Genomic DNA, 15,405 nt, shown 5'->3' with positions numbered 1-15,405 from the left:
AGTTTTTCTCAAAGTAAAAGGCAGTAAGGTTTTATTTCATTACAATTCTTTGACCAATAAGATTTCAATGAACCGTCAAAAAAATTCAAAATAGAGGAAAATGATTTCTCGCTTCCTCTGTTAGCACACAAACTTAAAGGGAGTTTAAAAAAATTAATACAATTATTAATAAAAGAAAGTTAACCTCAAATACAAACTAGGTTTGTTCAAATATAAACATGTATGTCCAAAGATCGCATAACTCCTGTTATATTCACAAAATTTCTTCAAAATAAGAGACTCAGCTTCTATCCATATCAGTGGCTGGATAGGTACAAGAAAATAAAATGATTTGACTTGGAGCACATTAAACCATTATCTTAAATTCAGCTGTGGTGGTTGATGTCTCAAAACTGGATTAATCAATGAAGGGGGAGAGCACAGACAGAATGTAAGTCACTGAAAAAGATGGACAAGATGATTCCATAGTCTAACATCAGTTGAATATTGCCTATTATGGGCATTTTTTAAATGTAAAAACTCCTAGATACAATTTTCTTCATTAAGGAAACTGTAACATGGATTGATTCAAAAATGTACCAAATACATTAAATGAATTGAAATGGATTTGTAATTTTTTATTTTGTCATTTGGCTGAGACTTTATTCAAAGCATCAAGCTTGAAGGGTAAAATTCAGAAATAACACAAATAACATGAAGTGCCACAGAAAAAGGTTTCAACTTGAAGAGAAGCCAAGTTCTGGTGAGGATCCTTCTATTGCTTAGGTTCTTTAAAAACACATACAAAAACTGGACAATGAACATAAACAAATAATTAAAAAGTAGGGAATTACTATCAAGGGTATGACAGAAATTAACGTTCAAACATGTTACGCCTTAGTCACAGCTGCCCTTATGGGTGAATACAAGCTGTCTGCGGGCAAAAAACGGGGGAAACCCCTACAGGGCACGCAGATGGTCTGCATGAACTATCAAGGTCATAGTCTGCTGGGTAGACCTGCAGGTCAAGGGTCAGCAATGTTTATGACATGAGGTGCTAATTGGAAATTTTCTCCTTAACAACTGTGCCATCACCAACTTTTGTAATGTGACTCCAAAGAAATCCCAAAACATTTTCAATTATTTTAAATAGTATTTTATTCACAAACAGCACATTAAATAGCATTTTAAAACACATTTCAGCATTACCTCAAAAATTGTTCATAACAATACTGGGGGGCAGTATTTATATAGGTGGCCGGGGTCACAGTAACCACCAAGTGGATGGACCCTTTCTTTATGACCCCATAGGGGAAAAAGCTCATTTTGAGTAAAGATTGTCGCTCAAACCTCATTCTTTTTTCAAATCCAAAAAATGCAAACAAACAACAGATCAAGTGCTTAGTGATGTCACACCCCTGCGTGTCACAGTCCATCCCTCTTGGTGTCAGCTGTGCCACGTGACCCAGGTTGCCGACCCCTGCTGTAGAGTGAAAACGTTCATACAAAAAAACAAAAACTCACACCACCTCTACAGGTTAACCCCCTGTATGGGTGCATGTGACTAAGGCTTAAGTTGTGGAATTGTCGCACTGATGAGGCATTAGACGGTCGAGGGAACTGTCCCCATCCTAGGCTTTAAAACTCGGGAAGATCCTGAGGTCAGGACCTCCATCGGACCTGATGGACTAAAGGACGGGAATAAGAGGTGACAAGAGTAATGTGGATCTCCTGATAAGCAAATTACTACAGAGTTTTAACACATCACTGTTTCTGGAACTGTGTTTGTCTCACTTCTGTGTAGAGAAACATGCTTTCTGTAACAGAACACTGTTACGAAAAGGTAAGGGTAAACCAAAAAAAGACTGACAGAAATAAGACTACATCATGGACACATTAAGACTTAAAAAAACGTCAGTTTGTTCGGTAGTATCAGACATTTGTGATGATCTAAGGAACTGTCTTTTCACTGGACATTTACATTTAAAACCACATTTTTATACTTACTTTTAAGTGTTTTCTAGAACTGGTAGTGAGTCTGGGTTTCCATCCACCTGGCACTAATTATTTATGCAGTTCATATCTGAACGCTTGACTGAAGACAGACGTTGGTTTGCTGCAGATCTTTGTGTGTGGGACCTGTCAGTGAGTTTTCTCTGACGGGAGAGAATAGGAACCTCAGCTTTCCCACAACAATGTTTCAAGCTAGCAAAAGAACATTTCTTTATCGAGAGAGACCAGAGAAAGTGGATCTGGGGAGGTGGGGAATCCCCTGTTTCCACTTATGCACACCATGTAATCCCTTTGACACTTTCAGACAAACTGTACACTGGAAAAAAGGTCAAAAATAGAGAATAAAACATGCTTTCCTCTTGTTATAAAGGAAAATACCTACCAATTGAATTAGTAGAAATTGTCTTAAGATTTCTTAAAATGAGTTGAGATGTCCTGCCCTTTTAAGACAAAATTAATATTTGAAATTAGCTATAAACACTTATACTTTGGTGGATTACTCTGGTAGCTTAAGATAAATTTGTCAAATTGTGTCACGAACTGGTGGTGGAGGACCCAAATGCAGGAGACCAAGCTTGGTGACAGGAACTAAAACATTTAATAGGCAAACTGAAACATGACAAAACTATGAGGAGAAACAAAACTGTGACACAACAGAGCAGATGACCTGACAAGGAAGAACAGAAACCAAGACACTTAAATAGGCTGAGGGTAATTAACTGAACTGAAGACAGCTGTGGATCATGAACCTGAAGGTGGAGTGACTGAGAAAAAGAAAACCAAAAACATGACCAAGAACAAAACCACTGAATCCTTACAAATTGTATAATAAATCTAAGTTTCAAATGTCACAAGAAGATATTCAAGATGTATTGTCTTTAACAAGTCTTTACATTTTATTGAAAAGTTACTAGGAAGTTAGTTTAGTCTTATATTAAGTGTATTAAGTATTTAAAGAAGACAAAAATACTTGGAGAGGTTTGTGTTTTTGCAGTGTAGGACTGTCATGAGGTAAAACTGTTTAAATTCATTTTAAGAAAAAAGAGCATTTTAAGCATTTTCAGGAAAATGATGTGTTTAAGTTTGTTCATTTTTATTGAAATTAACTTTACAATGTCATTGCCCTTATTTCTTCATTCAAACACACCAAAAACGCTGGTTAGAGAGACAAAGAACCAGATTCTTAGACATATAATAAGCATATTGTTCAGGGTTTTGAAATATGAAGAAGTTTCAACCTCAATAATAATGCTGCTTAATTTAAACTTTTATACCCCACTCAGAGCGGATGCCACCTGTAACCCTGTGCTATGCTAGGCACTTTAACGTTGGGAGTGGGGTCATCTAGACCCAACTAGTCAGTGCTCTGAACCTTTTTTCTTCAATGATTAGTGATCTTCACTGGTGTCCATGGATTACATGAAATCTTTCCACCTTTATCCACCTTTTTCATGGTAGGGAGAACATGTCAATGTAAGGGTGGGGTCATCTAAGATAGCACAAGGGTTAAAGTCTTCCCACCATTCAGGACTTGCATTTGGCAGATTCTGATGTCATCTGAGGAGTTGAAAAATAAATATGAGCTAAATAGAGGGGTGGAGCTACATGGGGGCAGGGGCAGCAAAAAGCTTTGCCCCCCCCCCCCCCCATTTCTCTCACTCTGCTGTTCTCATTTGCCCCCCCCCCAAAATGCTCTAGTAAAAAACTTGATTATGAGTTTTTCCAGAACAAAGTTAAACAAAGTTGTAACGTGAAATTATAACTGCTGAATAGAGAGATGAATGTAAACTTTATTACACAAAAAGGAGTGGCAAAAAATATTCCAATGTCATCAGTTTGTGCCGAAACTATAGCCAGATATAAAAAGATGACAAATAAGTCATTTTCAGTAATAAATTGAATTGCTGGCTCATCTCAACGAATGTGTTACGGATAAAGAGCAGCTCCTTATTCGCAAAACAACCTTAATGTGTGATGCCGTCCTTTTTTCATGAAAAACCATTTAATCTGTTTTCAACTCACGTTTGTCTTACACATGGAGATTCATTGATCTCTTCGACTGCTGCTTGTGTCTGTGAGATGTGAGCTAACCCTTCTGAAGCCCACTGTAATCTGTGAAGTTCAAACAAGATTAATGACTCCAACGAAGACTTAATGTACTACACACTTAAGGCTGAATTGGAAATGACAACAACCTTCTGCTTTACCAGAGCAACGGTGGGTCATGGTAGAAAAGAAGCTTATTCCTGTCAGACCTGACAAGAATGACTGAGAAAATCTTCCGCTGATGCTTCAGGTCTTTTGGGAAAACAAGAGGAATGGGTCTGAGACTTGTGGTCCTAGACCCACTTAATTCTTTTAGTCTTTTTATTTAGGTGTTTGTTTATCGTGGGGTTTTCTGTGCCATAATCTTAAGTCACACCACAAGTTAGTGATACATTTGTAATTTAGTAATTTGAAATAATCAAATATAGTTTGAAACACTGAATAAATGTCAATAATATGAATAATATGTCAAGCAAACCAAGAAAGAGTAATTATAAAATAATCATGATGCAAAATGCAATTCCAACTGGAAAAATAGGGGGATTTATGAACAGATGAAAGGTATTTATTTCTCCCCTTTAGACACTGGTAGGCACATTATGACTGATCTGAAATTGTTTATCATTTTTCCCAAGTATTTTTTGTGAATATTTGACAGTAAAGTTGACTCCACACCTTTAACAAATATCTTAGTAAAAAGCTTAAACAATTGACACTTTTTCTTAGGTCCTTTTGTTTAATCTTAGCAGCTACTGCACAATAAGAAAAAGAAAAGAAGATTTTCTAGTGTATGTATTTATATATAGTTAGTTACATTGTTTGACGTCAGAATCAGATTTTTAAATATCCATTTCGGCGTTTGCAAAAGTCTCGGCTTAGTCACAGTCTGAATTAGCCTTGGATGTCAGAAAGGTCAGAGAATCTTCTCCTCACCAGGACTGGATTTGATCTGCCTCCTCTGTTGGTTTAAATCTAACACTAACCGTTGATACAAAGTGATGCCACTGACTGAAGCAGTTTCCTGATTCTGTCAGCAAAATCTATCTCAACTTATAGGATGGTGTTTGAATCCATGACCAACCAATCTGCAGATTTCTGCTTAACCCTCTGAGCTACAACTAGCTAATACAATAAGGCTTGTGCCATTTCGGCATATGGTGACTATGACTTTTTTTACTATGAGATTATTGGTCAGAGTAAAACTTTTAGTGAATAAATCAATTATTTGACTGGGGATGTAACCATTCATTGACTTTATCAATTAATCGATTTTACATTCCCATGATCCAACCAGATTGATCTGTCTGAGGCAAGTTGACAATCGAATTGACGGAGACCATTATAAAATCATTTTCAAATGAAGTAAATCAAATATATAATCAAATATATATATATATATATATATATATATATATATATATATATATATATATATATATATATATATATATATATATATATATATATATATATATTTAATATATATATATATAATTGGAAAATGCCATTTGGATAAGATAAGATAAGATAAGATAAGATAAGATAAGATAAGATAGGACTTTATTGATCCCCGGGGGGAAATTAGGTTGTCACAGCAGCCAAAAACAAGAAAAATAGCAGTTGGAAAGTATGAAAAACAAAGTAGCAATGGGTAAGAATAAAAATAATAATAATACCAGGTGGAAGTAAAAGTACAGGTCATAAATAATGGATTAAATAAGGCAATAAATAGCAGCAGCGGTTTTCAACAGTCCTAGACCATGTTGTTGAATAGTCTGACTGCTGTTGGGATGAAGGACCTCCTGAATGAGCTGCTCATAGTCCTCACTGTCGCATACAGGGGGTGAGAGGGGTTGTTCCGGATGCTGGACAGCTTGGTCAGCATCCTCCTCTCACCTACAGAGTCCACTGGGTCCAGGGGACAGCCCAGGAAAGAGATAGCTCTCTTCACCAGCTTGTCCAGCTTCTTTTTGTCCCTTTCGTTGATTGCTCCACACCAGCAGACCACAGCATAGAAAGTTGCTGATGCAACGACAGTCTCATAGAAGGCCTTGAGTAGTGGCCTACACACACCAAAGGACCTCAGTCTCCTAAGGAGATGGAGGCGACTCTGGCCCTTCTTGTGCAGGACCCTTGTGTTGTCTGACCAGTCCAGTTTATTGTGTTTATTTATTGTTTATTGTGTGTACCTGGGCGTTGTGAACGCCCAGGTACTTGTACACATCCACCCTCTCGATGTCCAGTCCCTGAATGACCACGGGGGGAGACTGAGAAGCCTTTTTCCGGAAGTTGACCACCATCTCCTTCGTTTTGGTGGCATTGATGTGAAGGTGATTGAGTTCACACCAGTCCACAAAGTCCTTGATCACCTAATAATGCATTTAACGTCTTTACATTAAAGTAAAGACGTTGAATGGAACTCGATTTACTCTGTATCTGAAGTCAAGACTAAGTGCCAGTACAGTGGACACACATGTGATAACGGATGTCAGCAAAAAAATGATCATGCTACCATTACAGTCCAATATGTGGAATCATGCAAAGACATGTGACTATACAGTGTGGTATAATGTTCTAGCTTTATTTGTATTTTTATGTTGAAAAATAGCGGCGGAAGTAGCAGTCAACTTACCATTGTTTAACCTGAATCTTTATTGGTTGCACTTCATTGTTAATTAAAGTTGTCATAAATGTATGCTGAAAAACAACAGTGGGCTAAACTTTAGGAAACTAAAATGTGATTGGATTTGCCATTTATCGTGTTTACCTGTTTGTTTTTACACATTTTAAATTTACACTTGACTATCTTACAAGAAATACAAGGAATGTGGAAAACTTCACCTGCACTGTTCAGTACCCAGTCACTGGTTGAATTTTTGACAAAAAAAATTCCTGGAAAGATTTTTGGTCAGTGAATTGGATAGTTCAAAATTAACCAAAATTGACTATGAATTGTATCGTCAACCAAAAATTATTATATGAATTGAATCATTGTAAAAAAAGAATTGTTACTCCCTTAATTTATGCTCATTGCCTTTTTGTTTTGCAGGAACTCTCTGCACTGCTACATCTGAGAAATGTTTGTCTGCACCCTGTCAGAATGGAGCTACCTGTGTGGACACCATGAACGATTATGCCTGCATCTGCGCTAAAGGTGGAGTGCAGTACATGGGCAAAAACTGCGATGAACTTTATGAAGCCTGTACCTTTGCTCCATGTTTGGACTGCATCAGCACCCCTGGTGAAACAGAATACCAGTGTGTTTGCCCTGAAGGACTTACAGGTGTCAACTGTACGGAGGACGTGGATGAGTGTCACAGCAGCCCCTGCTCTGAACCTCAAACTTTGTGTGTAGACCAGTTGAATGGATACTTTTGCAGGTGTCCCCCTGGTTATGGCGGTCTGGACTGCAGGACACGTGTGACCGACTGCATCGATGAACCCTGCAGGAACAATGGAACTTGCGTGTTAAAACCAAATGGTTTTGAATGTCACTGCGCTCCTGGGTTTGAAGGGAAGACCTGTGAAGAAGATGTGAATGAGTGTTCCTCTGAGCCCTGTCAGAATGGAGCCATCTGCATTGACGGAGTTGCAGAATTCCACTGTTTTTGTGTGCCTGGTTTCCAGGGCCACAACTGTGAAATCGACATCAATGAGTGCGCCTCACAGCCCTGTGAGAACAATGCCACCTGCATCAACGACAAGGACCACTATGAGTGTGACTGCCTGCTAGGCTTTGCAGGTGAGTCCAATACAAGAAACCTGAAAAGTTAAAACATTAGCACAATGTATTCATGTGAAAACAAACCTGTTGGTTGTAGAGCTGCAAAATCATGAGTTAAAACCATCAACATCAATAAATAAATCAATTTACTATTTATCGTTTGATTAATTCATCGATCATTGATGGTTGTTTCACTAATATCATATTTGTGTTTAACTTTTAACCTCTCCTGGACCACAGGAGAGTGATGTCACTCATAGAAAATGACTTACTTCTGGTTCCAAACAAATATGACCTTCTTTTTGGCCATGATGAAGCCAGAAGTCTTCAGTGATCAGTGATTTGCCCCCATCAGTCTGAGTCAACATTTCTATGGCAACCACTCTCACCAAACAGGAGTGAGATTTTTGGAAGTCCATACCCTTACCACTTTCAAGTGGGCTAAGGAGAATATGTCATTCAAACGCTTTAAACGTTTGTCGTGAGACTGCATACTTTAATGGAGGCATCTGATTGGTCAGTTTTTAACTTGATAAACTTGCAATAAAGAAAAAAATATCATAAAAATGTTTATATTAAGAATATTTTAAGCAAAGGTAGCAGAACAAGAATGGCTACTCTGACAAATAGAAGGACTAATAGCCGTTTTTCTGTTGTTGCTTTTTTTAAAGTCCATAGGATTTTTTGGCTTCTTGGAACCAGCGGGTACTTCCTGTTCGGATCGCCAGGGGTGTGATGGTGTTTGGGTACAGAGAGAAAAAAAGATTAAATAAGAAAATGGAGAAATATCCTTGTTGAAAAGGCAATTAAAACATCAACAAGTGCTGCCCTGGGGCAGACTGACAGAGGCGTGCCTGCTAGTTCGCGCCTACGGCCCCTCTGACCATCACCTGGACATTCACACACATTCACACTACAGTGGAGCCGCACTGGAGCCAGGAAGGGGGAAGTGTCTTGCCCCGCGATACAACAGCATTTGGCTAGGGGGAGCGGGGATCGACCCTTCAATCACTGGACGACCTGCTCAACAGCCTGGGCCACTGCCAGGTGTGCCTAATAAAGTGGCCAATGAGTGTAGATCACTGCAGTTGTACCTCCGCCTGCAGGCCAATAGACACACAAATATGAACATTTGTGAATATTTGTGAATAAAATACCTCAGTTCTAATAAAAGTCTTTTTCATAACCAAATATTTATTTTCACAGTACTTTTACAATTCATCTCCAAATTTGCATCTGGTCTGTATTTTGCTTATTTCATAACACTCAACTCCACTGGGAGCATCAGAACTGATAACCCCCAGCACCACATCTTCACAATGAACCGTGTAAAATATTCAGTTATTTTCTTCTGCTTGATTTTCAGGAGTGAACTGTGAAACTGAAATCGACGAATGCGAGTCCCATCCCTGCCAAAACGGTGCCATTTGCCATGACTTGTTTGGAATGTACTCCTGTGAGTGTATGCCTGGGTTTGATGGCACTGACTGTGAGGTGGATGTCGATGAATGCGCCAGCGAACCCTGCCAGAATGGAGCGTTCTGTCGGGACATGGTGAACAGGTGATGGTCTTTGTGATGTGAAAACAGTCAAAAATATCATTGACTTTTCTGGTTATTTGACATTACTGTCCCAGGGCCAAATATAATAATAAATATAAGATGTCTTGGAAAGAAAAAAACATTTTGGCCATTGAGAACTCCAAAAAATAATCATGGTGGGGGCCAAATTGGTCCAATGTCAATTTTGGGGCAGAATCTCAAAACAATTATTTTTGTTAAAACTCTGAGTTAGTTTGGTTCAGCTATAGCAATAGAACACATAACATATGTAGAAAAAATTATCACAAATAAAATAAATATGAAGTAAAAGTAACATTCCCAATTTAAACAAAAAGTTAGATTTAAAATGATCTTTGTTTTACAAATAACAACTTAATACTTCTGTTTTATTTTTTAATGGCCAATAAACTCTAAAAGGAGATATTTCTTAAAATCACCTTTTCATGAAAACAAATGTTAGGATTTAACTTTTTTGCTCTTTTGAGACTTGAGCAAAACATGAAGCAACAAAAAGACAAAAAGAAAAACAGGCTCAATGAAACGTTTTGCAGCAAACAAATCATCAAAATAAAATTAATATATTTTTTATTTTAGTGAAGGCTAGGTGAGCAAAGAAAGTGAATAAATACAACACAGTTTTAAAGTGTCATTAAAGTATTCTTCAAGCCAATGATCAAATAAACAATATCCAAAAGAACTTGTGAAAGTTTTAATGACAAATGAAGTCATCTAAAAGTAGTGTTTCAAGATCAGATCTTTTTCAAGCACAAGATGAACATCAGGTTTTTCACCTTATATGTTTTTTTTCATCCTGATAAATACTTATATATGTTTTGTCTTTTACAGCTATGAATGTGACTGCAGTGACACAGGCTTTGAGGGAGACCATTGTCAGGTGGACATCCTTGAATGTGCATCTGATCCCTGTCAGCATGGAGCTACATGTGTAGAGGGAATCAAAGGATACACCTGCATGTGTTGGCCAGGTACTACTGAGCAACATGTCCCCAAAGTATATTCTCAGATCCAGAGGGAAAGTTTGAGGTAACTCGCTATATATGAGTGAAGAAGTCAAAATCTGTGTCTGGAGGTTTAAGCTGAAGTGGTTTTCCTGATTTGGATGCAGTTTGAAGGAAAGGTTGCACAAATAAACCAGACACAATATCTTTGAGGAATTCGATGCCCATCATATTCTGAAAGAATGAGAACAGCAAACAATTTAAATGAATTCTATCATAGTCCTAAATCTTTTTGAATAGGCTAAGTCCCGTACTTTACAGAGAAATCAACTAAAAATGACCAAAAGAAAAAGGTTTTCAAAATTTTTATACCATAGTTCATTAAATTCAGATTTTTTCATCCATCTTTGACTGACTATCCAGAGCCATTCATAATGATAACGATAAATCATGTGATAAAATGGTTATGGTACAACAGGGGTGGGACTATAAAAGTTTGCTTCCTTCTACTCCCTTTCAAGCACTATTTATTAATTTGTCTAATTATCCTAAGTGTGATTCGTCATTGTTTGAATGTAAAACTGATGATTGCAATGTTTTTGTGTATTATTCTTATTTGATTGCTTGAAATAAACCATTTCAAATCAAATCAAAAATTTCAAATAAAATTCATAAATTTTACATCTTTGTTTCAACTTAAAGCCTGCTCTGAGTGGCCAGACATAAAAAAAGTCCACCTCAGATCAATTTATAGCCTGCTGAGTCATATTTACCCTAACAATAACCCAAAAAGGTCAAGAGAGTCAAAGAGTCACCAGGTACCTGAGATTTTTGTCAGATTATGCAGAAAAACAACAAAGACAGAATGAAAGAAACCTCAGTTCCTGGAGCTTTGTCCATGCTGCAGATCTGTTACCATCCTGTCAGGTCTCACACAGATCTCCCAAAACCTGATTTGCACAAAACAGTTTAACGGCAAATTAGTAAAAGTCTGTAAATCACTTTAATAATAAAAAACATCCTGAGTTGTATCCAGAAGAAAAACCTGCCTGAAAGCATTAGGATTGTATTTTGCAGATATTGGACGTACAGAATACCCCAAGGTGATGTGTTGTCCTCCATCCTCTCCAAGTTGAAGCTCAGTGCGGAACAGAGTGCTGTTGCAGAAAATAGCTTTGCAGTGGTTCAAACAAACCAGAAGAGAGCTGTCCAGCTGTTAAAAAATAACACCACAGGATCCAAACCGTTTAAAAAAAGCACCCACAGATTTATAGATGTGTGTTTGGGGATAGTAAAAACAACACAGATATTCATTTATGCAAAAAAACACAAAATGCCATTATTCATTATTTATGTTACATTAGTTAAGGTCGTTTTTTATGCTTTAAACTAGAGCAGTGTTTTTCAACCAGTGTGCCGCGGCACACTAGTGTGCCGTGGGAGATGGTCAAGTGTGCCGTGGAGAAATTGCCCTCATTAATCATTCACTGATCTAAAAACATTTCTCATCTCCAGGATATCAGCTCTTTGTTCATCCAAACAGGCCCTGATAAAACACTGAGTAGTTAGGAATATGAAAGATCTTAAAATTACTTTTTCTTTGTGTTTATTTAATTCTATTAAAGACATTTTGATAAGGATTACGTTACCGCGATTTACCTGCAGCTATGACAGTTTGCGGAAAAGTCCCGTCCCTTTAACTGTCTCCACCAATCATTCTTGAAGGCTTAATCACATGTCATCAGTCTGACCAATCAGAAGTGCTTAAAGTCTTCACTTCCTTGTTCTTAATTCTGCTGATAAAGTCGCTCAGTTCTAACAAAAATACCGGCTAAAGCTCTTCTTTAGCGGTGTAGCTTTCCACAGAGTCCGGTGTCAGACCGTGAAACAAGTGGACAATACAATAAATCTCAGAGACGCCAGTCTTTCTGCAAGTTTTCGGCACTTTTCACACTACATCTCCCATGATGCATTGGCTTAAAGAGCCAGTGTCCCAGCGCACAATGAGTTGTCCTTGCGAAACGCCTTGAAACCCCAACAAACAAACAGTTTCTAAATGTTTCTAATTTAACTTTCATTTCATCTCTTAGAAAAAACAGCCGCAACTTCCTGCTTTTCCGGCCACAATTATCACAAAAATACACGTGAGATTGCGGGCGGGCGGGGGGGGGGGGGGCTGTCGATCAATACAGACCATGAATTTCTGTTTTTTTTTTATTTTTTGGATGCTGGTGTGCCGCGGGATTTTTGTCAAGGTTAAAGTGTGCCGTGGCTCAAAAAAGGTTGAAAAACACTGGACTAGAGAACATAGACAGAGATGCACTTTATTAACTGCACTTGCATCCCTTGTGCTTCACATCATTCATGTCCACTTTAATACTGTTATGATATAAAGTTTGCTGCTGGGAAGAAAACGGCTTTTAAGGACTTCCTTGTGCTTTTCCATGTTTTAGCTAAACACACAACTCTGACATAAGAGTCAGAACCTGAAGGAGTCATTCCTGTACCTTTTACCCCCAAATTGTAAATGTTCAAGAACTGGCAATTTATTTAAAAAAATTACTTTTAAGTAAAAACGAAGTAAATATACTGCATCATTAGAAAAGTAGTTTTCTGGAACTGCAAGATATGAGGGTAATTTGGTTGTTTTTTCATTGTTTTCTAGGTTATGAGGGACACAATTGCGAGGTTGACATAGATGAGTGCATTGAGCATCCATGTGAAAATGACGGAGAGTGTTTTGAACGCTCAGATCTGTCTCACTGGGAGCTGGACTGGAAGTTCAGCTTTGCAGAAGCTGCTGGATATATTTGCCACTGTCAACCAGGGTTTACAGGTCAGTAAAGCTACATCATTTCATTTACATGATCCAACATTAAAACTACCTGACAAACTTCTTATTTGACTGACATTCTAGGAGAGAACTGCTCCATAAACATTGATGAGTGTGAGTCTGAACCCTGTCAGAATGGAGGTTTTTGTCAGGATAAGGTCAACGGCTACAGCTGTGCTTGTCCTGTTGGATTCTTAGGTAAGTTTACATACTAAGTATTCATCCAAAAGGTCATACATGCATTTGCTGGTTAACAGCTCCTTGTTTGCTTAAGGAGGACTAATTAACTATAGTTTCTAGTTTAAGAAAAGCCATTTCTAAAAATGCCTTTCTCTCTAACTATCGTCTAACATTTAAATAATTGTGATTGAAACGAACCCTTGTATTGATACTTATAATCAAAAAAATTATCAAGAATTTGTTGAACCTCAAAAAGTTGGTGGAGATTGTGTGTGTCAGGCAGAACATACATGCATGCTCTTTTTTTGATGCAACAATTGCATCATTTGTTTATTTAGCAACTATAGAAAGCTCATTTTGCTCTTTATCATAACAAATATATTACACAGTGCCCTTCCGTGTGGTATTCCATCAGTCCCTAATGGATTATCATATCACCAAAGACTTGACTTTCGCTTGATCTGTAAAATGCCTGAAAAACACCACAAAATGGTTTAAGATTCTTTTAAACCTTCGGTTTGAGGCGATAATAAGACTTTGTTAACTAAAGTTTACAAAAAAATTTTAGCATCTTATTTATGCTGGTAATGCCGTAGTTCCAACTGCCCTCACGGGTCATGATACACTTACCACACACACGACAATGGTACATTCCAGTTTCATGACATCCCTTAAGATGGCTGCATGAGCCTTGACCCGTATTGGTCAACCCCATGTATGGATGCATGTGACTAAGGCATAAAAGATTATATTATTTTTCTGTACAGTTCAAAAACTGGTAAATGGTACTGAAAAATAAAGAAAAACATACATGATATGCACATTGAAACTAACTGGAATAAGGTTTTAAAACGTCCCAGCTCATAGGAGACACATTCAGTTTACTTTCACCCACAGCTGCCCCAGCAACAATCTTCATCCAACAAACAGAAGCATTGTTGTCTGTTGTCTGTTCCCCTGCAACCCCCCCACTGAACTCCATTTCTGTCATATCTAACAATCAGCATCCTTTCTCCACAGGTGAACAGTGTGAAATAAACTTTAATGAGTGTGAGAGTCAGCCCTGCCAGAACGGCGGCAGTTGTGAGGACGGCAGAGCCTCCTTCACCTGCCACTGCCCTGAAGCCGATCCAGGGGAATACCCCTGGGGGGGAGATCGCTGTGATGTGAAACTCTACGGGTGCATCAACCATGAGTGTCAGAATGGAGCCACCTGCCTTCCATGGCTAGAAGACGGAGTGCACGGTCACAGATGCCTATGTCCTCATGGCTTCTACGACGAGACGTGCTCCACAAAGACAACGTTCTCCTTTTCTTCTTCTGGATTTATTCACCTCCAGGTTGACCTAGAGGGACGTACCCGCAGGAGTCTCAAGCACAACGCAGGGCAACGTTTTGGAGTACAGCTGCGTTTTCAGACAACTTTACCCAACATGCTGCTTTTCTTCAGAGGGAACGTGAATAATTACCTTCTCTTGGAGATTGTTAATGGTGGTATTCACGCTAAAGCCTTTTCCCTGGAGGCTGAGCTGGAGATAACTTATCCTGGTGTGGTAAACGATGGGCAGTGGAGGGATGTCCATGTGTTTTGGGACGGAGAGGGTCTGGTTTTGATCCTGAAAAGCCCAGACTGTGACAGAGACGGATGCACTTTCAGAGACAGTGGAACAGATGAACACATTTTTCCCCCTTCGGAAGACTTTACTCATGTTTATGTGGGGGGAGCGGTGGGGGAGCTGATGGAGCTCTCCCAAAGTGGCACAGGATTCATCGGATGCATGGAAGATCTACTGATCGACACAAAACCCATTCTACCACAAGCATTTCCAGAGGGTCAACACTTTGAGCTTGGATGTAATAAGAAGGACTGGTGTGGACATGACCCGTGTGATGGACAAGGACTTTGTGTGGACCTGTGGACCAGCTACCAGTGTGACTGCTTCCGTCCTTTCCATGGTGAAAACTGCTCTGAAGGTAAGAAATAACCTTTCCTAGTAAATTTAATGCCAGTCTAATCAAACTACGTAGTTTGAACTGCACTAAAATGATCTTCAATAGAAACAACGCTTTTCTGTTTTTTTTGTCAGATGTTAAAAAGCTGGAAAAAAG

The 15,405-nt window shown here is 38.5% G+C and overlaps 1 protein-coding gene and 1 long non-coding RNA gene across 4 annotated transcripts in view; one reads left to right on the top strand and one right to left on the bottom strand.

Moving 5' to 3' along the window:
• Positions 1–15,405, top strand: part of crb2a (crumbs cell polarity complex component 2a) — a 28,640-nt gene that overhangs the window by 6,057 nt on the left and 7,178 nt on the right. For 2 of the 3 annotated variants that reach the window (XM_020707833.2, XM_004075064.5), the window contains exons 2-7: positions 7,088–7,780; positions 9,129–9,324; positions 10,171–10,310; positions 12,949–13,119; positions 13,201–13,314; positions 14,317–15,270. In XM_020707833.2, coding sequence (XP_020563492.1) covers positions 7,162–7,780; positions 9,129–9,324; positions 10,171–10,310; positions 12,949–13,119; positions 13,201–13,314; positions 14,317–15,270 — 2,194 coding nt within the window. In that variant the 5' untranslated portion in view covers positions 7,088–7,161. Of the gene's footprint in view, positions 1–6,236; positions 6,369–7,087; positions 7,781–9,128; positions 9,325–10,170; positions 10,311–12,948; positions 13,120–13,200; positions 13,315–14,316; positions 15,271–15,405 lie in introns of those variants that run through there. The other variant, XM_078955866.1, reaches the window with a different exon arrangement.
• On the bottom strand, positions 9,168–11,499 carry LOC144996408 (uncharacterized). Its single transcript, XR_013659371.1, has 3 exons — positions 11,374–11,499; positions 11,160–11,233; positions 9,168–9,303 (listed from the first exon to the last, which is right to left on the bottom strand). It is a non-coding gene; the product is annotated as an uncharacterized LOC144996408 (long non-coding RNA).

The sequence above is a fragment of the Oryzias latipes genome, chromosome 12 (assembly GCF_053564925.1).
Source record: "Oryzias latipes strain Hd-rR chromosome 12, Olatipes_Hd-rR_3.1".
NCBI classification, from domain to species: domain Eukaryota; kingdom Metazoa; phylum Chordata; class Actinopteri; order Beloniformes; family Adrianichthyidae; genus Oryzias; species Oryzias latipes.
The sequence above is the reverse complement of the archived record's forward strand: the minus strand, read 5'-3'. Positions and strand labels throughout refer to the sequence as shown.